The sequence below is a fragment of the Chiloscyllium punctatum genome, chromosome 9 (genome assembly GCF_047496795.1).
Source record: "Chiloscyllium punctatum isolate Juve2018m chromosome 9, sChiPun1.3, whole genome shotgun sequence".
Taxonomy (NCBI): domain Eukaryota; kingdom Metazoa; phylum Chordata; class Chondrichthyes; order Orectolobiformes; family Hemiscylliidae; genus Chiloscyllium; species Chiloscyllium punctatum.
Genome location: NC_092747.1, coordinates 30,523,941 through 30,547,184, shown reverse-complemented (window position 1 = coordinate 30,547,184; position 23,244 = coordinate 30,523,941). Strand labels below are relative to the sequence as shown.

Here is a 23,244-nt window from a genome sequence, read left to right as displayed (position 1 = left end):
AGTCTTGGCCTCCAGTCTACTGGCCATCCCAGTCCGCACCGGGCCTCCAGTCTACTGGCCAATCCGCGCCATTACAGGCCTCCAGTCGTTGGTTGTCCCGCTCAAGTCTTGGCCTCCAGTCTACTGGCCGTTCCACTCCACACTGGGCTCCCAGTCTGCTGGGTGTCCCTTTCCACTGTGGGCCTCCAGTCTACTGGGTGTCCATCTTCGCTGTGGGCCTCCAATCTACTGGGTGTCCCTCTCCGCTCTGGCCTGCAGTCTGTTGGCCGTCCCACTCCGCTCTGGGGTTCCCGTCTGCTCCATTCTGGGCCTCAGTCTTTATTGTAATTCTTTATTGTAATTACTGTAATTCTTTTTTTTCTTTATTCGTTTCGAGATTAATTGGGCTTCTGCGAAATAGGAGAAAGTGAGGACTGCAGATGCTGGAGATCAGAGCTGAAAAATGTGTTGCTGGAAAAGCGCAGCAGGTCAGGCAGCATCCAAGGAGCAGGAGAATCGACGTTCCTGAAGAAGGGCTTATGCCCAAAACGTTGATTCTCCTGCTCCTTGAATGCTGCCTGACCTGCTGCGCTTCTGCTAAATATACAGTAATTCTGTGTCTTACAATGTTATATTCCACAACTACCTGATGAAGAAGCAGCACTCCAAAAGCTAATGCTTCGAAATAAATCTGTTGGACGAGAACCTGGTGTTGTGTCGTATCCATGAAATAGTTGACCCCATAAATATAACCTTAAAAAGTAGTCTAAAAAATTCAACTTTTACAGGAGTATATATAGTAATTGCTACTGTAACAGTCTCATCCCAACCTTTCAGTAATGTGGCTGAAATAATAGCGAGTTACGACATATTGGCTGAAATAGTAACTTTCAAAAGAGAATTGGATATGTAATGCAAAGACTACAGGGCACCAAGGGAAAAACACAGGGAGTGGAACTAATTTGACAGCACTTTCATAACTCGAGGATGGATCTGATGATCCATATGTATCCCTTCTACATTGCAGATGCCTATGATTTTATCATTTTATGGCTTTTACATGGTAAACAAATAGAATAATCACACCGTACAGAAATAGATTGATTTGTGAATAAACTTATGTGGAAATTCTAGTAATCTTGCATGATATTTTCACTACAGGCAGAAGTTGCCAACAAACTTTTCTTAAATATCTGAAGAGTCAAAATATTTGCAATGCAAATGAGTTCATTTATGAAAATATCTCATCAGAAAAACGTGAGCTTCAAATCTGAAGCAATAATCTAAAGAACTCGTCTCAGATCTTTATTCTTCGCTTGCTCCACTATGTGACAGATAGAGCGCTGAAGGATTGTTAAAACTTGAGCAGACTGTACATCAGCTGTCAAAACAAGTTAGCATTAATATTTTTAGAATCTAGAATGCTTTTTTTTGTGTCTGTGCCCAATAGAGTAAAGGTTGAAACTGCAAGTAAGTGGTTTGATTTCTGATCAGTTTTGGCATCTAAGGTTGTTCAGTCTAAAGGTTATGATGAGGTTTTTCAAGCTGAGTGTTTATCCAGGAAGCAGTGAGAATGTGCTGTCATGTTCCACAACTTGGCACAGGATGGAGCTTCTGCATTCCTATCACTTGCTTTTGTGGGGTGTAGGTTTGCTCGCTGAGCTATAGGTTTGATATCCAGACGTTTCATTACCTGGCTAGGTAACATCATCAGTGGCGACCTCCAAGTGAAGCAAAGCTGTTGTCTCCTGCTTTCTATTTATATCTTTCTCCTGGATGGGGTTCCTGGGATTTGTGGTGATGTCATTTCCTGTTCGTTTTCTGAGGGGTTGATAGATGGCATCTAGATCTATGCATTTGTTTTTGGCATTGTGGTTGGAGTTAAGGCAAAGACATGCCAGAGAATTCCTAAAGGCCTGGCACTCCAACCACAATACCAAAAACAAATGCATAGATCTAGATGCCATCTATCAACCCCTCAGAAAACGAACAGGAAATGACATCACCACAAATCCCAGGAACCCCATCCAGGAGAAAGATATAAATAGAAAGCAGGAGACAACAGCTTTGCTTCACTTGGAGGTCGCCACTGATGATGTTACCTAGCCAGGTAATGAAACGTCTGGATATCAAACCTACAGCTCAGCGAGCAAACCTACACCCTAAACCTCAACCTGAGCTACAAACCTTCACAAACCTTGCACTTTCCTTTGTGTTCAGAAAGAGTATTCCTGTAGGTCTTTCCTGCCAAGACTCTCAATCAAAGTGTACTCAGTGTGTGGGTGAGCCAGCCTGGAGACTTGCACTCATTTACTAACGCATTACTTCTTTAAAAATTCATTAACTGTATTACAGGAATGTATTTAATTACATTCTGTTTTTAGAATGATGTAAGATAGTGCATATTGTTAAGTTTCTTTTTTTCCTTTTGAATCCTATATCTATTCACTTTGAATCCTATATCTATTCACTCCTGAACCCTTAGTTGGCCTGAATGAAGGCTTGCTTTGTGGATTTTGACAACAATGTAACTTATTAAGTACTGTTGTGAAGCACCTGTCAATCAGGAAGCAGATGTTCTGATATGACACAGCAGGCTTTGAGATTCAGGAGATTAGTTTGGAGATGCAGAAGTTCTAGTGTCTGACCTGCTTTTGTAGCCACAGTATTTATATGTCCAGTTTTTGGTCAGTGGTGACCCCAAGGTTGTTGATAGTGGAGGAATCAGTGATCGTAGTGCCATTGAATATCAAGGAGCAGATAGTCTTTGGAGGATCGGTGCAGACTCGATGGGCCGAATGATCTCTTTCTGTACTGTAAGGATTCTATTCAGTAAAACAAATATTGGCATCTGTGTTGTACTGAAGGAGATGGATAGTCCACTTGTCAGCTCTGGCTGAAGATTATTGTGAATGGTTTAGCCTTACCTTTTGAGCTGATGTGCTGGGCTGTCCCATCATTGAGGATGGGGCTATTTGTGGAGCCTCCTCCTCCAGTGAGTTGTTGGAGCTGCAGGGAGTGCTACAGAACAAAGTGCCTTGGCCCAGGACACAGGGCAGATCTGGTGGGGATATCTCGGTCACTGAGACCACCAGAGATAGGTGGGAGGAGTGCAAAGGAACACCTGGACCTGTGCAAAACTTCTTCAGTTGGGAATGGGAATTTGTAGAGAAATGCTGAGCCCCACCCCACAACCCTGCCACTTCCGACTCAAGGCTCTAGCAGGCTGACATGCTGAGTTCCCCCACCCCCAATGAATGGGAAATCACAGTCAGTCAGACGCAGCCTTGAGCTGATTTTAGTTTGATTTAATTGGACTGAGGCATGCAGGAAGGATACTGGTAGGATTTAACACCCATCCCTGCCTGACCTGTCACCTGTCAGCATCATCCATAACCAAAGAACAATTTCTTTAAATACAGTGTTTACCACTCTCCTTACTAGTAAGAAACTGTTCTATAAATCATTAATGAAGAGAGACCTACTAATAAGCTTTCACAATGACTATTTGGTAAAACTGGTCAACATTGGTTGGAAGGACATTTTATTACTTTTATTATACTTTATGTTGTGAAATGTAGAAATTAATTGGAAACGATGTCTTGGTCGGTCTCAAGTTCAAATTCAGTGAGTGGCCTGTCCCTGACCCTACCACCAATTTAACAAACATTTGTGATGATGTTGGACAGTTTGTCTGCCAATCAGTCACTTACGACTCCACAAATATCCCCATCCTCAATGAGAGGGGAGCCCAGCAAATCAGTGCAAAAGATAAGGCTAAATCGTTTGCAATAATCTTTAGCCAGAGTTGATATGTGGACTATCCATCTCCTTCAGTACAACACAGATGCCAGTCTTTGTTTCATAGAATAGAGTCCTTACAGTACAGCTAGAGGCCATTTGGCCCAAGGAGTCTGCACACTTCCATGCCGACCAGATATCCTAAACTATTCTAGTCCCGTTTGCCAGCACTTGGCCCATATTCCTCCAAACGCGTCCTATTCATCTTCTTTCAAATGTTGTAATTGTACCAGTCTCCACCACTTCTGTGGCAGTTAGTTCCATACACGTTCTGCATGGAAAAGTTGCCCCTTAGGTCCCTTTTAAACTTTTCTCCTCTCACCCTAAACCTATGTCCTCTAGTTCTGGATTCACCCACCCCAGGGAAAAGACCTTTATCCTATCCATACCCCTCATGATTTTATAAACCTCTATAAGGTCACCCTCAGCTTCCGACACTGCAGGGAAAACAAATCCAGCCTATTCAGCCTTTCCCTATATCTCAAACTCTCCAACCCTAGCAACATCCTTTCAAATCTTTTCTGAACCCTTTCAAGTTTCACAATATCCTTCCTATAGAAGGGTGACCAGAATTGCATATAATATTCCAAAAGTGGCCTAACCAGTGTGCTGTACAGCTGCAACATGACCTCCCAACTCCTAATGACAATTTAAGGGCCTTATCCTGATTCCAGGATTTAATCAGCAGTGGGAGATCCCATAACAAGCTACTGGCCCTGATGGGTTTACCAGGGATTGCCAACCACCACATCAAGGCCTCCACCCAACATCGAGGCCTTCAATTGTAGCCTGACATTTGGCACCCACTGAGACCACCAAACGATTTTTTAAAATCCCAACTTGGCACAGCTCACCTCCTCAATTCTTGAATGGCAATGATCAACCTCTGACTGAACTTTGGCAGCTCTCCGAGGGAAACATCCTGAGCCAGAACAGCACAAATTGCATCTCTTATCCATTAGGCCTAGCATAGTGTAGCAGCCATTCAATGGCTGTGTGTTGGCTGTTCTTTCTCAGGCAGGCATCCTTATTAGAAAGCATAGACAATATAGAGCAAATTGGGTGGCCCTCCTATATTTTCCAAAGGGGCCAGTGCCAAGTGCTGACCGCAGTCACTGACTGCGCAGTTCCCTTTGTTGCTTGTCAGTAGTTCAGTTGTTTTACTTTAATGAAATCTGGTAATACAGGATGATGCTGTCTAATCATCACTGTAGTTCCTGTGCCTTTGATTGCTTGCTGCATTAATTGTCAATCACCATTCGTACTTCAGTTTCGCCAGCAACTGTAAAGTGGAGAAGAACATTCAAAAGCTGGGTCTGAATTATATGAGCTCCTGCCAATGGTGATTTCCACAGCAAAGGTGTCACAGAAGGACCACCTTCTTACTACTCACCCCTGTAATATCACGGGCTGATGGACACCAAAATGGCAGCCTTCCTATCATGTGTAAATAAATTATTAAGAGTTCATTGAGCCTCTTAAAAGTCCAGATACCTTGTTAATATGCTGCCCACACTAAAATGTGATTGGCATGTACAGCTGGGCTGCCCACTTTGATTTTAATGTTTTAAAAGACTGGGAGAAAATGGATGGCGACCATTTTCAGGAGCACATCCCAGGGATAGTGACTCTCTTCCTTCTGCTTGTTCTCCAAAACTGACACTGCCACAGCCCCCTACCCCCACTCCTTAAGATGGCTACATCCCTCCAGCCAAATATCTCTGACTTGCCTTGGTCCATGACTACCTGCCTCATGTTCCTGTCTGAAGTACCATCCATGCCATCCACCAAGCTGTTGGCACTGCTCTGACTGCTTGAACTCCCAGCCAATCAGATGGTGCATCAGTATCGGAGGTGGTTTTTCTTTCTCCAGGAAGAGTGGAAGTCTGACTCTGCTCTTCGTAACTCCTCCTGCAGTGCATTATTTCATCAGTCAGTTTCCAACCAACGTTTAGCCCTAACCATTAAAGATAGTCCTCAAGTATGCTGCACAGTTTCTTGAAATCTAGCTTATTTTACTTACTTTTGCTTGTTTCATAATAGTTTGTACATTTATATTTTGATGAGCTTGTCAAGAAATTTTGGCAAAATTTTGGTGGCAAGGATTAGGGAAAACCCAAAAGCGTTCCACACTTACCTGAGGAATAGGAGAATGATCAGAGAGAGGGAAGGGCTGATCAGGGATAGTGGAGGGAACATCTGCCTGGAGTCTGAAGAAGTAGGAGAGGCCCTAAATGAATTTTTTACTTCAGTATTCACTAGAGAGAGGGACCTTGTTGATAGTGAAAACACTGTGGACCAGGTTAATAGGCTTGAACAGATTGATATTAAGAAAGTGGATGTGCTGGAAATTCTGGTAAGCATTAAGATAGATAGGTCCCCACTGCCGCACCAGGTATATCCAAGGTTATTTCTGGAAGTGAGGAATGAGATTGCTGCACCTCTGGCAATGATCTTTGCATCCTCACTTTCCATGGGAGTAGTACTGGATAATAGGAGGGAGGTGAATGTTGTTCCTCTGTTTAAGAAACGGAATAGGGAAATCCCTGGGACTTACAGACCAGTCAGTCTTATGTCTGTGGTAAGCAAGATACTGGAAAGGATTCTCATAGGTAGGACTTATGACTATTTGGAAAAACATAGTTTGATTAAAGATAGTCAGCAAAGCTTTGTGAGGGGCAGGTCATGCCTTACAAGCCTTGAGTTCTTTGAGGATGTGACGAGACAGGTTGATGAAGGTCAAGCAGTGGATGTGGTGTATATGGATTTCAGTAAGGCATTTGATAAGGTTCTCTACAGTAGGCTAATTCAGAAAGTTAGGAGGTATGGGATACAGGGAAATTTGGCTGTCTGGATACAGAATTGGTTGGCCAAAAGAAGACAACGAGTGGTAGTGGATGGAAAGTATTTCGCCTGGAGGTCTGTGACCAGTGGTGTCCCGCAGGGATCTGCTTTTGGACCTCTGCTCTTTGTAGTTTTTATAAATGACTTGAAGAAGTAGTAGGGTAGGTTAGTAAGTTTGCCGACAAAGGTTGGTGGTGTTATAGATAGTGTCGAGGGCTGTTGCAGGCTACAACAAGACATTGGCAGGAAACAGAACTGGGCTGAGAAGTGGCAGATGGCGTTCAACCTGGATAAATGCAAAATGATTCATTTTGGAAGGTTGAATTTGAAGGCTGAATATAGAGTTAAAGACAGGATTCTTGGCAGTGTGGAGGAACAGCAGGATCTTGGGGTCCACATACATAGATCCCTCAAAGTTACCACCCAAGTTGATAGTGTTTATAAGAAGGCATATGGTGTTTTGGCCTTCATTAACAAGAGGATTGAGTTTTACAGCCACCAGGTTTTGCTGCAGCTCGAAAAGACCCTGTTTAGATCACACTTGGAATATAGTGTCCAGTTCTGGTTGCCTCATTATTGGAAGGATGTGGAAGCTTCAGAATAGGTACAGAGGGCATTTACCAAGATGCTGCCTGGATTGGAGGGGTTGTCTTATGAGGAGAGGTTGAGTGAACTCGGGCTTTTCACACTGGAGAGAAGAAGGAAGAGAGGCAACTTGATGGAGGTATACAAGCTGATGAGAGGCATAGATAGAGTAGATAGCCAGAGACATTTCCCCAGGGTAGAAATGGCTGTCATGAGGGCTGTCATAATTTTAAGGTGATTGGAGGAAGGTATAGGAGAGATGTCAGAGGTAGGTTCTTCACGCAGAGAGTGGTGGGTGCATGGAATGCACTGCTAGCAGTGGTGGTACAGTCAGAGACATTAGGGACATTTAAGCGACTGCTGGACCTGCACACAGATGGCAGTAAATTGAGGGATGTGTAGGTTAGGTTGATCTTAGATTAAGATAAATGCTCGGCACAACATTGTGGGCCGAAGGGTCTGTTCTGTGCTGTACTGTTCTATAAGATCAGTTGAGAAACCAGCTTACATTTTGTTGTTCTTTTTTGTTTGAAATTCAGAAGGAAATTCCAACCCAGTCTTGTATTTATTTGTCCATCAATGGTACTGCAGCTCAGCATTTATTCATTAGTTTTGCCATTGTGAAATCATTCACTGAAGGGCTATGTGTTAGATTTACTTGGATTTTGACCCAGCTGCTTTTCATGTTCTGTTGACAGGCATTGGTACAAAAGATGGCACAGCTGAGAAGGATAAGGATTTCAGAGGAAAATCCCAAAAACAGGTGCAGTTCAATCCAGGTCAAACCACAGCGTCTTGGAGAGTACGGATTTTGACAGATAACGAATATGAACAGTCTGAAACATTCCAAATTGTACTTTCTGAGCCCGTCATGGCCGTTCTGGAATTCCCAGAGACTGCAACTGTGGAGATTGTGGACCCGGGTGATGGTAATTATCTTCCTAACTGAGCTGTATTTCAAGATTCTTACCAGTAAAACTTTGCATATTTGTGATGTGGTGCACATATGATCAAAGCCTATTAAGTATGATATTTTATGTTGAAGTAAAACTGGCTTTTCAAAATTCCACAGAAATTTAATTAAGAAGCATATATATTTCACTGGAAAAAGAAACAAAGTTTAGTTTTGAATGGAATGTTCTGGTTGATATATTCACATTAAATAGTTTGGAGGACAGTTCACATGAGGAAACATTTAGGAAGTTAGAAAGAAAGGGCAATGGTGCAGTGTAGTAAGAGAGACAGTTGTTACCAGGGTTTGACAGGAAGGGACAGGGCATGCAAACATAGGAGTACCCCAGTAAGCATGGTCAGAATAGGAAAAATATTCTTTCAGTAAGAAAACATTCCAGGTTGTCCAACAGGTTTGTTTGGAAGCACTAGCTTTCAGAGCGCTGCTCCTATCAGGTGGTTGTGAAGGAGAAGCGGTCTGAAAACTAGAGCTTCCAAATAAACCTGTTGGACTATAACCTGGTATTGTGTGATTTTTAACTTTGTACACCCAGTCCAACAACAGCATGTCCATATCAAGTGAAGGAAGATTTGGAAATCCCAAGATGAAAGTTGACACAATAGAAAATTATATTGAATAGGCTAGGGATAAGCTGAGTGGTAGAGGACAGGAGAGACAGCTTAATTATAACAGAGTGAAGACCAAAATCCAAGGAGGGGATAGTACTGAAACATAAAATTGAAGTTACTTTACCTGAATGTGAGCATCCAGTACGATAGATGGATGCTCAAATCCAGACCTTATCACCATTTCAGAGATAGAGGTTACAAAGTTCCAGGGCATACAGCGTTTCAAAAAGGCAAGAAGAATCAAAAAGAGGGAGAGGTAGCTCTGATAATAAAGGGATGATACAGGGACTTTAATGGGAAAGGATCTCGCCTCAGACACTCAGGAGGTGAAATCAGTTTGGAAAGAAATTGGAAGTGGCAAGAGTCAGAAAATGCTGTTGTGTGGTTTATAAGCCCTACTAACAGTAGTTATACCACTTGCCAGAGCAATAAGCAAGAAATTATTGGAACTTGAGGCAAAGCCAACATAATAGTTGTGTAAGACATTAATCTTTGTGTGGATTGAATCAACGAAATCAATGCCGGTCTGGAAAATGAGTTTCTAAGATGCTTTAGTGACAGTTTTCTGGAAAAATACACTGTAGAAGTGATTTTATTAATGTTTTGGTGGCCCTATGCTGGATCCCAAGTCACTGTCAATTCTCAGACTTACTAATATTCTTTGCAATTTTATAAGCCTTTCTGGATATAGGTTTGCTCGCTGAGCTGGAAGGTTCATTTCCAGATATTTCATCACCCTGCTAGGTAACATCTTCAGTGGGCCTCCGGGCAAACCTTCACTGGGAGGCCCACTGAAGATGTTACCTAGGAGGGTGACGAAACATCTAGAAATGAATCTCCCAGCTCAGCGAGCAAACCTACACCCAGAACCTCAACCTGAGCTACAAGTCTTCTCAAAACTTGCTATTATAAGCCTTCTTTTAATCCAATACTATGCTTCGCCTCTTTACAAGGTATGAATGGATCTGTCATTGATTTGTGGTTTACTAATGAAAAGCATGTTTTGTTGAAAATTCTGAATTGTTTTATGATTTTTGTTTTCTGTTTATTTATCACAATACCTTGCAGACTATTTACCTAATCAACCCTATCCAATTCTTCCCGTTTTTATTTCTAATTGGCTTTGTTTAAATTTCGTGTTTGTCATTGGAGTGTGTCGTTATTGAACGTAATGTGCATTCCATTGTATTATGATTATGTTTCCCAGTGGAATTTTTATTATAGTACTGTATTACAAACTAGATCAACATAGCTTTAAACCTAGTTGATTCTATAATGTATTGTTCAAAGAAACTGTCATTAAAGAATTTTATAAACTCATCTTCCTGACCACCACTCTCGCTAGCACCATCCAATCTGATGCTAATGAAACTGTAGGGATTCCTTGAAGTCTAGGTCCACAGCACCTCTTCTTTGAAGACTGCCTGCAGCCCCAGCAGCAGTCACCACTCCCTGAGGCACTGTTGGGATGAGAGAGCTGGACCACCTCATGACTATAAATTGGCTAAGGAGTGGAACGGCAAGCAGAGGTAGCTCACGTCCAGAATTTCCATGTAGAGGCAAGACCCTTGCCTCCATATAAAATTCTGGCTATTCTGTTTTTCCTGGCTTCTCACTGTTAACCAGAGTTCAGGATAAAGCTGGTTGGTGCCTCTGGTCAGCATGTACCATTTTTAGTGGGTTAATTAATTGACCAAATACTTAACCCACATCTCATTCCATCACTGCAAGGATAAACCAACCTGGGGTGAGCCTGTTACCAGTAAATGTTCTTGCAGTTCCTTTGTGGTTAATTTAATTGAAATATTTGTTATGAATGATGTTAGGAAATAGAAAGATCATTGAGAAACTGTTTTAGATTTTCTGTCACCTTCAGCCTTTCTCAAGGTGAGTAGGTAGAGTTAAAATACAGATCAACCATGACCTAATTGATTAGCAAAACAGTTTCAAATGACAGAATAGTGCCGTGCTGTTCCTTAGTCTCAGTTTATTTCCCTAAACACAAAGAGACCAACATCAGAGTAGCTCCCCTGACCTGCAGTGTTCAAAGCTTCAATATTGGTAATTGGTAGACTAATCTCATTGCCTCAGATGCTTCTGTTATTGTAATGCATTTGGCAAATCAAGAGTGCACATCGAGTAAGTCAAAGACATTGTCCTAAAATCCAATTTTCAAAGTTTTGTTCCAAAAAATTTGGGATTTGATCAAAAATAAGTAATGTTAGGAGAAAGACAATTGTATTAAGTAACAGTAATTTGTTTAATATGTCTTAACAACACTTAAGCAAGTTAATTGATGTTTAAATTAACCAAAGGAAAAAAGCATATTTTTCATGCATTTGAAAAAAGTGGAGAAAACACTTTGCTATAGCAGGTTATTCTGTCTTGCAAAGTAATGAATATGTCTCCCTAGTTTTATTACAACCTTCAAATGATATTTCAAAGCAATATTCCAAATTAAGTAAATTTATCAATCATCTCCAATTGAGAGGAATTGACTCTTTGGTGCAATCAAAATAAAGTTTTACCAAAATTCCAACAATAGCAATTCCAACAATATGACATTTTAAATGTGCAGAGCCTCACAAGGCAGTTCACAACAGTTTTATCAAACAAAATTTGATAGTTGTTTGTCTCACACAAGGCTGTGTCCAGACACTTGGTCAAGAAATTAGGTTTTAATGAGCACTTAAAGTAAAAATGGCAGAAACAGATATTTGGGAAGACAATTCCAGAGCTTAAGGCTGTGACAGTTGAAAGTGTGGTCTTGCTGGCGGAGTGATTACCATGCACTTCAATTAATTAAAAGACCATCTAATGATGTGAAAGGAGTAACTGATTAGTGTACGTGAAATCACTCGCAGTCAGTCTGTGTATATAATATATATACATATAAAATCTCTCAAAGCCCGTCTTGTTTTGATAATTAGCTGACTAATTCGTGTAAGAAAACTGCAAGTTTCTTGAGTGTCTCTAGGTTAACTCCTTCTCTTCTGGAATGTCCTCTATTACCATTTCTAGACTTGAAACAGGACATTTTCCAGGCCACAAGCTTCAGTCATGTTTATGTAACTTTAGTAGCCTTAAGAATAAGTACATTGCAAACTCCACTTGCAGAGCAGGACTCCCGCTGAATGATTTATCTGCAAGTAGAATGTGTGTGCATTCATTGTTTAAAGGAAAGCTTTGGAATTATACTGCAAAGGTAAAACAACCTGAAAGTTTAGATAGCATGTGGTGTGAAAATGAGAGCAAAGAACGGTTTTCAGCAGAACCTTTGATAATCCAGTTTGCAACCAGTCAGTTTACTGCTGCCATTGGATGATAGATTACAATGGTAACTTTTCAGTTAACACATTGGCTTGGACCTTTTGAACTATATAAGGTAAAATATTTTAAAGACAAAAGTTCACAAAGAAAGGTTGATTGAGGGGAAAAAGAAGAGTTTGAATCAGGACGTTTGAATGTTTGGTCTTATTTTAACTCTACAAAGTAGGGAAGAGGGAGCCAGTAATCCAGCAACATACCTGCATGTTTAAATTTAGCAAAGGCAAATTCAGCAATCGATGGGGCTGCCTCAAAGGTAGGTGGGGATTAAATTAACATTTATGTTATCAACAGTGCCACGGCTGAAGTTTAAAGTGAATGAGGAGAACCCCCCAGGCCACAAGATTCCTGGCAGCAGATACAAGATATACAATCCAGCCAAGTGCTAAAGAGCTGCCTCTTGTGGCATTTCTTCTGGCTCAGGAAGAACAGGATTGCTCGCCCAAGACCTCAGAAGAAAATCTTTATTCTACGCCCCATCCACAAACACTGTGGCCCTATTGCACCGTCTTTTTCCCTTTCTGATGACCTGCCATCCATTCTCTCTCTCTACCCTTTTGACAGCTACCCACAACTTCTATCTGTATCCCCTGCTGTGGCTATTCCCTGGGGACCTACTGCTTCTTGTTGGTCTTTCCACCCTTTTGATGACATCAGGACCTATATGTCTGCTGTGACAATTTTCACAGCTTTTCATTAATATCAGGCCCATTAATTATTGAAAGCACTTTAACTGCCAGAAATCTGCTTATGAGTTCTCAAACCCCAAAATGAACGTTGACTTTTCGCTCCGTTTGTGTTGATTCAATTTTTGGATTGCAGCCACCTTAACATTGAGCCCAGATAGTGGAATTTCTAGTCTTTTTCATAGATGTCAGACATTTAGGAATTTTACTAGTTGTTCATTAGTATAAATTTTATTGTCAGTGGGTTGAAAATCTTCATTTTGCAGATGTCTAACCTACTGAGTAAATAGCATGTAAGGTCTTTGTAAAATATGAAAAAAAAACTGTCTCTCAAGGTACTTTGGGAGCTTAATAACAACTATAATTATCTTTTATTGTTGCATAAATGTGTTAGCTTGGAAAATATCCCCAAATATTTTGGTTTATTCAGACCTGTAGTGCCAGGATTAATTTAGATTTTCCATACAGAAGTTTCCTTTGATACACTGCCAGGAGTCTGCGTGTGTGTGTGTGTTTTCTGGACCAAAAGAAAGAATACTTTTCACTGTGGTAGGTGCACAAGTGAGACTGCCTGCTGGAGTCACAATTCAAGTAAAGTTCAACCAAGAGACCTCTGTCCTATATAAATATTATCTGTCATGATTTGGATATTATCTGGATATTGATACACAGCCTCATTCAATGCACATCCATCGTCTTTAAAGCAATAAGATTCTAATTCTCATAATATTGCAAAATATAGCAACTTGTATAAAGGAACTACTACGCACTTATACTTCCAAAAAAACAAAGAAAACACATCAGCAATTACTTAGATAAGTATAAAATTCCACAGAACATCAAAGAATAAACGTTATTTTCACCACCTCGTTATATATAATGCATTTCTGGGTTTGTGTATTGTTGCTCAATTATACAAAAACAATTTTATCATTTCCATTGTTTCTTCTTATCAACACTTTTACGTATATTTTCTTCAGAATCGACGGTCTTTATCCCCAAATCTTCCTATGCCATTGATGAAGATATTGGTGAGTTGTTGATTCCAGTGATGAGGACAGGAGATACGAGTCAAGAACTGATGGTTATCTGTTCCACACATCAAGGTAAGAGAAGGAATAGTAGTTGCTAACATCAAATGTAAGTAATGAATTATTCTCACTATAATGTGGAAATATCCAGTAACCTGCAGAAACTTAAAGATGCAATGGTCATTGTCAGCAGTGCCTCAAGTTAAAAGTGACATCTACACAGGGATACACCTTTCAGTCATAGGTCTTTCTGTGACTGGACAAGTTAATTCTCAGCCTGTGAACCCATGTACACATGGGACAGGACTGTTGTCCTGTGAGACAGTGAATTGAATTGAATTTATTGTCACCTGTACCAAGGCATAGTGAAAAGTTTTGACTGTGAGCAATACCGGCAGACCACAGAGTTAGGTAGCATAGATAAGTAAATAATAGGTAAACAGCGACAAAAACAGAAACAGAGGTGCAGGCGAATGCTAGGAGTTTGTGAGTCCATTCAGTATTCTAGCAACAGTAGGGTAGAAACTGTTTTGAAACCGGCTGGTGCGTGTGTTCAGGCTTCTGTACCTTCTCCCCGATGGTAGAGGTTGTAGAAGCACATTGCCAGGGTGAGATGGATCTTTGAGAATACTGGCAGCCTTTGCTTGACAACGGGCCTGGAGTGTAAAATTTGACTCTGTTTTTACATTCTCTGCCAGCGCGATGCCCCAAGACACTTGGATTCAAAGCTTGATGCTTGATGGACAAGGTATCACCATTTATATTGCTGTTTGCAAGTTTCTCCCAATCATCATTGTCAATGCTGTTGTTCTCCAAAGAAAGCTTCAGAGTTCATTTGAAGCAATTTCTTTGTCCTCCCCTGGAAATCTAGCAATTTAAGTATGGAGAAGTTTGGACCTGACTGGGCAGACAGTTTACAGCCATTTTGACCCATGTTCAGGTACTGTTATTGATCTTACAGCAGTTTTGTCTGAATGCCTATAGCGCTGGCTTCAAGAAGGTTGCAAGCACATGATAGTCCCTTTGAATCCAGAGAATGCAGCACAGGCATTGCTGGTGAAGTTGCTCTGCTTATCTACTTTGTCACTGATACATTGTCCAGGTCTCACTGTAGTACAGGAGTGTGGTGAGTCTGTAGACTTGGACTTGTGACGACTTGTGGTGTAAGTCTGAAAGACCACCTAGATAGAAAACTCTTGAACCTCAATTGCTTCTGTGCCACAAAAGCATTTGTGCCCTGCAATTGCTGTGGAGTCTGTGGCCCTCTCTGTACTGGATTTGCAAGCTGAATTTAATCTCTTCAGTTTCTGTATACAAGAGACACTCAGCCTATTCTTGGATGTTGCCAAAACAAAACGGATATTTCAAATGATGGCAGCGAATGTTTGGCAGCAAAGAACTCTGCAAGTTAAGATCCAGTACTCCGTAGTTAAACTCTTTTGCAGGTGTTTACTCGAAGTTCTGGTTGTTCTGGCATGAAACAACTACATCAGATAGCATCGTTCTTCACCCCGCCCCCACACCCCGTAAAAATGCATTCTACACAAACCAGAAACTATGTGGGCGGCACAGTGATTAGCACTGCTGCCTCACAGCGACAGAGACCTGGGTTCAGTTACCGTCTCGGGCAACTCTCTGTGTGGAGTTTGCACATTCTCCCCGTGTCTGCGTGGGTTTCCTCCGGGTGCTCCAGTTTCCTCCCACAGTCCAGAAATGTGCAGGTTAGGTGAATTGGCCATGCTAAATTGCCCATAGTGTTAGGTGAAGGGGTAAATGTATGGGAATGGGTCTGGGTGGGTTGCCCTTCGGAGGGTCGGTGTGGACTTGTTGGGCCGAAGGGCCTGTTTCCACACCATAAGTAATCTAAAGAAAAACCAGCGCATGAGCGTTAGCACATTGTGAAAGTACTGAAAGAGTTAATTTTGGAGACCGCATTAAGTTAACCCAAATTATGTTGTAAAGTCTTGGAAAGAGGGACAGGGCATAACAGTTTAGGATTTCATGGGGTATAGATCTAATATCCAGAGATCTCCTCTCAGATGTTGCAACAATGTGCTTCGTACTAATGTAACCCCATTGGTATCGTGCAATAAACAGCATCTTGTTTAAGAAAACAGGGTTTTCTGATAATGATTCCATTGGTGTCAGTGAACTACCCTAACCACAAGTAACCAATTACCAAACACAACATTGTGACCAGCGGTGAGGATTAGACTTGGATTTAACTGTGTAGAATGAATTCCAGTGAATTCTGAAGGTCTTTCAGTTTACAGCTTGAGAGACTTTACATCTTTAAGCATCACTCATACAGCTGGACAGCAGCTGTAGGGGCAGTAGCAGTGAAGTAATTGAATAATAAGAGAGCCTAAACAGAAACCTATAGAAAGGCCAGAAGGGAGAAACAATATTTGTTGGTAAAGGCTGAGAATGTGGTAAAGAAGCACAGAAGCAAGTATGAGCTGCAAGCTAGTCACAGCTTGCAGTTACAGGTTCATTTGGATGCAAAAGGCTGTCTGAGCAGTCCGCATTATAGATTTAGTGAGGAGGTGATTAGACATCAAAGCTGTGTGAAGTAAGTTCAGTTGGGCCAGGGGAAGCATTAAATTAACATCAAAAAATAAGCTAAGAGGGCTAGAAGTAAAAACTAGCACTTACCGCTTCTCACAATGAGTGTTGCTTCCATACAGAGCTGACACTAATACTGCATCCAGATTTTATTTTCAATGCACAGACCTCCGAGGTGCTTGAGGAAACTGCTGTGGAATATCTTTCTGATGCAAGAAGCTCAGATGAAGCTTTTAATTATGTTTATCTAATTTCATTTGCTTCGCAGACATGACAAGGAGGCAATTTGTGCACACAATTTGATGATCATGATTGCTTGAGGCCATGGTATTGCATTCTTGGACATTGAATGGCCTGTCAAGTACAAATTGTAGAGAGACGGGTGACATTATGGAGACATGATTACTGCAATTGTCCCTAGGAGGTCTCCAATTCCAGGATTCTTACTCCACCCCAAAAACACTTTCTCTGCCATCATTGCATGTAGGTTTGGTCCTATGGTGTGGCTGTTATTACATGGTAAGTCTTTCAATCCAATCTGGCAACATTCCAACTTTGTTTCAGTCTGAGCAGCTTGGATGCTCTATCTGCATTGCAAGAGTTCATTCCCATCCTTCACAATACCTTTTGTGTTACTGACCCCATGACCCCTATGAACTTTCAGCCTCCCCCTTTTCATTTACTCCCAGAGCCATGACTTTCAAAATTCCATGCCCTCGTTGACCCTTCACCCTCTCCATTTAAAGGCCAAAACTTTAATGGTTTCTGTGAATACCTGCCCTCTGGAGCTTTTAGTCATCTCCTTCTAACTGAAAGTTTCCACCATATGATCAACCATTATAGAGTCATATAGTATTGCAACAGACCCTTCGGTCTAACCAGTCCATGACAACAATAATCCCAAACTAAACTAGTCCCATCTACCTGTTCTTGGCCCATATCCTCCAGCCATTATTCATGTTCTTATCATTTAAACTTTGTAACTGTTGCTGCATCAGCCACTTCCTCTGGAAATTTGTTCTACATACGAACCACTTTCTGTGTAAAAATGTTGCCCCTCATATCTTTTTCAAATCTTTCTCCCCTCACTTTAAAAATATGCCCCCTAGTCTTAGACATTCTCCATCCGAGGGAAAAGATACCTGCGATCACTACATTTATACCCCTTCTGATTTTATAAACCTTTAGAAGGTCATCCCTCAGCCTTCTATGCTCCAGTGGAAAAAGTCCCAGCCTATCCAGCCTCTCCTTATAACTCAAACCCTCAATTTCCAGCAACATCGTGGTAAATCTTTTCTGAACCCTTTCCAGCTTAATAATATACTGTCTAGAACTGGACACTGTACTCCAGAAGAGGCTTCACCAACATCCTGTACAAGCTCAACATAACATCCCAACTCCGATACTCAAAGGTCTGAGCAATGAAGGCAAACATGCTAAACGCCGTCTTAACCACCCTCTCTACTTATGACCCAAATTTCAAAGAATTAAGTACCTGAAACCCTAGGTCTGTCAATTCTATAACAAATAAACAACGTCTACCACTCTGCCCTCATAAATATTCTTGGTTACTTCCTCAAAAAATTCAATTAAGTTTGTGAGACACGATTTTCTTTGCACAAAACCATGCTGATGATCCCTAATCATTTTTTGTCTCTCCAAATGCATATAAATCCTATGTTTCAGAATCACCTCCAACAACTTACCCACCACTGAAGTTAGACTCACAGGTCTAAGGTTCTCAGGCTTCTCCTTACATCCCTTCTTAAACAAAGGTACACCATTAGCCACTCTCCAGTCATCCAACACCTCAGCCCTAGTTATAGATGATACAAATATTTCTGTAAAGGGTCCTGCAATTACTTGCCTAACTTCCCACAATATCCTTAGATATACTAGATTACGTCCTGAAGATTTATCCACCTTTGTAAGACGTTCAGCAAAACATCAATATTTATTTCTCATAAGTTCTCTAGCCTCCATTTCTTTCTCTGCAGTGAAAACTGATGTGAAAATATCCCTCCCATCTCCTGAGGTTCAACACAAAGATGACCTCTTTAATCTTCAAGGGGCTGTATTCTCTCTCTAGTTGCTCTTTTGCTCTTAATGTACTTATACAATCTCTTTGGATCATCCTTGACTTTATTTGCCAAAACTATCTCATATCCCATCTTTGCCTTCCTATTCTCCCTCTTAAGAATGCTCCTATACTATTTATACTGTTCAAAAGATTCATTTGAACCCAGTGTCTATATATAATACATGATTATTTTTTATTCTTGACAAGAATCTCAATATCTTTATTCATCCATTTTTCCCTAAACCTACCAGCCTTACTTTTCACTCTAACAGGAACATAATGTCTGTGAACTCTTGTTGTCACAGTTTTGAAAGCATCCCACTTATCAGATGTCCCTTTATCTGTGAACTGTCTACTCCAATTAACTTTTGAAAGTTTTTTGTCTCATGCCACTAAAATTTGCCTTATTCCTTTTAAAATCTTTAACTTATATGAAAGGCTTATCCTTTTCCATAATTATTTTAAGACCCATAGAATTATCATCATTAGACCCAAAGTGTTCCCCTATTATCATTTCAGTCATTTGCCTTACCTTGTTGCCCAAGAGAAGGTCAAGTTTTGTTTCTTCTCTAGTAGGAGCATTTGCATATTGATAAAGAAACTTTTCTTGAACACATAGAACAAATTTTTCACCATCCAAACCTTTAATACTATAGTAGTCCCAGTCAATGTTTAGAAAATTAAAATCACCTACTTTGACGATCCTATTATTCTTACATATTATCTGAGATCTCGCTACATAATTGTTCCTCAATTTCTGTCTGATTATTGGGGAAACCTATAATACAATACCTTTTCTTTATTATTTCTAACTTCAGCCCATATATTTTCACTGGCGGTTTTTCAGAAATATTTTCTCTACTTACAGCAGTAATGTTTTCCTTAATCAAAAAAACCAGTCCCCCTTATCTTTTGCCTCCCTTTCTATCCTTCCTCCAGCATCTGAATCCTGGAATATTGAGGAGCAAATCCTGTCCATCCCTCAGCTAAGTTTCTGTAATAGCTATGATGCCCTAATCCCATGTTTCCAAACATGCCCTGCGTTCGTCAACTTTACCTGTAAAACCCTTTCATTGAAGTAAATGTAGTTTAAATTTTCAGTTACTTTGTTCTCTGATTTGCTTGTCCCAACACTGGTTGATTGATTGATTGATTAATTTATTGTCATGTGTACCAAAGTACAGTGAAAAGCTTTGTTTATGAATATTACGGGCAGATCATAGTAAGCAAGGATGTATGGATCAGAAAGACTGAGACAGAGGCTTACAATTTCTATTGCACAGGGTATGTGCTAGGCAAGATCAACTTTAGCAAGATCAGCATTATTTGAGGCTAGAGAGTCCATTCATCTGTTGCTGAACCTGCTGGTCCATGTGTTCAGGCTTCTCTATCTTCTGCCTGATGGTTATAGGAGACCATTACCGAGATGCAATGGGTCTTCAATGATGGTAGCAGCCTTCCTGCAGCAGCAAGCCATGTAAATGGAGTCCACAGATGGAAGGTTGGCTTCCATGATGGACCTCGGTATACCATCTTCTGTAGTTTTTCACAGTTCCGGACAGAGCAGTAGCCATATCACGCCATTTTGCACCTGAACAGTGTGCTTTCTAAGGTAAATTTGTAAAAGTTGCTGATGGTTCTTCCTTACAGGCATGCCAAATTTCCTGAATGGCCTGAGGAAGAAGAGGCATTGTTGTGCTTTCTTGACCGTCACATCTACATAAGAAGTCCAGGACAGATTGCTGGGTATCATCACTCCAAGGAACTTGACGCTCTCCTCCCTCTCAACCTCAGTTCTGTTGATGTCTTTGGAGGCATGTTCTCCTCCTTTCTTTCTGAAGTCGATGATCAGTTCTTTAGTTTTGCTGACTTTGAGACAGAGAGATTGTTCTCTTTGCACCATTTCAGCAAGGCCTCTATCTCTGTATTTTGACTTGCTGTTAGACATCTGTTTTACTACAGTGATCTCATCAGCAAACTTGTATATGGTGTTTGTTCAGAATTTGGCAACACAGTCATGGGTGTACAGGGAGTAGGGGACTAAGGATGCATCCTGTGGGGCTCCAGTATTGAGAGTTATTGTGTATAAGCTGCAATTACCTAACTTCACTCATTGTGATCTGTGGGTTGAAAAGCTGAGGATCTAATTGGAGAGGGCAGGGCCGAGACCTAGGTCACAGAGATTTGAGATCAATCTGGAGGGGATAATGACGTTGAAGGTGGAGCTGTAGTCAATGAGCAGGTCTCTGACATAGGTGACCTTGTTGTTCAGATATTCCAGGGATGAGTGCAGGGCTAGCAATGTCACCATTCTGTCTGTGATTCGGTACAGTGAAGCTTAGTCCCAGACTTGAGTTAGCCATTTTCCTCTGGTTTCCATGCACTACTCCCTAGCTACTGTGAGTAAATATCCAAGCTGCTTAAGCACAAACTTACCAATACACTTAAACAGCAAATAATGAACCTAAAGGATCCAATTGATAGCACCAGCAAAACTAACGCCATTTACAAAATACCTTGTAAGAACTGTAAAAAAACACTACATCGGACAAACTAGCAGAAAACTTGCCACCAGAATATATGAACACCAATTGGCTACCAGAAGACGCAACCCACTATCACTAGTTTCCATACATATAGACGACAAAGGAGACCATTTTGACTGGGCAATACACACATCCTAGGACAGGCGAAATAAAGACACACAGAGGAATTCTTAGGCCATGGCATTCTAACCAGAACTCCATAAATAAACACATCAATTTAGAACCTATCTACCTTCCCTTGAAAAAAAGAACCAGAGATGACATCACCCACTATAAGAAACTAAGACCTATAAATAGATACTCGGGACATACCACCAGTGCTTCACCAGAGATTCTCACTGATGATGTTACCTAGAATGGTGACGAAATGTCTGCAGACAAACCTTCAAGCTCAGCGAGCTAACTTACATACTTGCCATCAACCTTAGCTAAAACTCTTCTCAAATATTGCTCCTATTTCATGTGTGTTAGATTCCTCGTTTGGTTTGTGTTCTGTTTGTTGGATTTTTTCTGAGCAAAATGTGGCTGTACATTTCTCTCCCGATAAAATGTGACTGCTCTAATTCCCTGATTGCATAATGGATCATTTGCCACCTTTACATTAACCTTATTTATTCGCACTTCTGACACAAATGTTCAAATTCACTTGGATTGCTCACTCTTTTTTTCAGAGTTCTGTTACTGATTACAGGAAGTTTAATATTTGTGCAGGACAAATTAATTTGCATGGTCTTCATGTGGCCCACTTGTTCCTACTAAGCAATACAAATGAAAGCTGCACAGGTGGCACATAACAATCCACATCATGGCCTGTCTGAGGGAATTTACACCAGGCAAATCAGCAAGCTAACATGTTAGATGGGAACATGCAGTATTGTAGTGAAGCTTTGTCTTTTAATAGTGGAAGAATGGTTATAACAGGTTGCTTTATACACCACAATTTAAACGAAATGAAAATGGTTTGAAAATTGGGAAAAGAATCATTTGGAAATACAATGCATTCAGCTCATTCAAGTTGGACGAGCTGATGGTAAAGGTATACATCATGCTTTGCTTTGAATTACAGGCATTAGCGCCTTTTTGTTTTTGCAAGGTGGTTGCTGTTAGATCAGGGCTGGAAGTATGGTTTTGAAGCTGCTTCCTTATTCAATTAAACAACAATGGCCGTAAATGTATCATTTTTGTGTCGTGACTTCATTGTTCTGTGTATTTCATACAAAATAATGCACAGCATCCATGCTGTGAACTTATACTAAAGATTTTCAACAGGAAGACCCAGTCAAACAATTCACTTCTTTGTACTACAGCTGACAGCTGTTGAATCAGATTTAACATCCATTTAATTTTAAGTTATTGAACAAACCAAAACACTGAGGCTTTGAAGTGAGGTATGGCAGGGCTTAAAATTTATTGTTACTTCAAGTCAATGCATCTCAGGTGGAATTACCTTCACAAAATCTCCTGCTGTCAACTCTTACTCTTGAGGTTCATAATATACATTTTGCAGAGTGTTGACTGTACCTGTTGCCTGATGTGATACATTCCAAAAAAACCAACGGGAATTCTAAAACATGCACAACAATGTCTGAGCAGTACGATAATGTACTGTGTAATTAACATACTTGAAATTAGTTCAAAGATCAGGTGGCACAGTGGTTAGCATGCTGCCTCACCACACCAGGGACCTGGGTTCCATTCTAACCTCGGTTGACAGTCTGAGGGGAGTTTGCACATCCTCTACATGGGTTTCCGCTGGGTTCTCTTATTTCCTCCCACAGTCCGAAGACGTGCAGGTTAGGTGGATTGGCCATGCTAAATGCCGGGTTACAGGGATGGCGAGGTGGGGCTTGGTTTGGATGGGATGCTGTCCATAGAGTTGTTGCAGACTCGATGGACCAAATGGTCTCTATTTGCTCTGTAGAGATTCAATGACTCTATCATAGCCATCTTTGGTCAGTTCCCATTTGTATCACATTTTACCATGCCTCTGGAAATTATTACAAACTTTGTAAAAAGGAAAGTATATGTTTAAGTGCTGTAAAAGACCAGAATTAGGTCTGTTTTATGTGGCACTGGTGCATGGACCACTGCAGTTAGGTTCATAACGTCCACATGAAAGAGTAATATGGATTTCAGTCTAACTTCTCATCTGAAGAATGTCCCATCTGATGGTGTAATACGTCTTTGGTACTGCTGTGGAAATCAGGTTAGGTTACACA

General features: G+C 40.8%; 1 protein-coding gene across 1 annotated transcript in view; it reads left to right on the top strand.

Moving 5' to 3' along the window:
* The window catches only part of LOC140481260 (FRAS1-related extracellular matrix protein 2-like), a 234,766-nt gene that overhangs the window by 107,105 nt on the left and 104,417 nt on the right, over nt 1-23,244 (top strand). The window contains exons 4-5 of the mRNA XM_072577166.1: nt 7,908-8,138; nt 13,784-13,909. Of these exons, the coding sequence (XP_072433267.1) occupies nt 7,908-8,138; nt 13,784-13,909 (357 nt within the window). The remainder of the gene's footprint in view (nt 1-7,907; nt 8,139-13,783; nt 13,910-23,244) is intronic.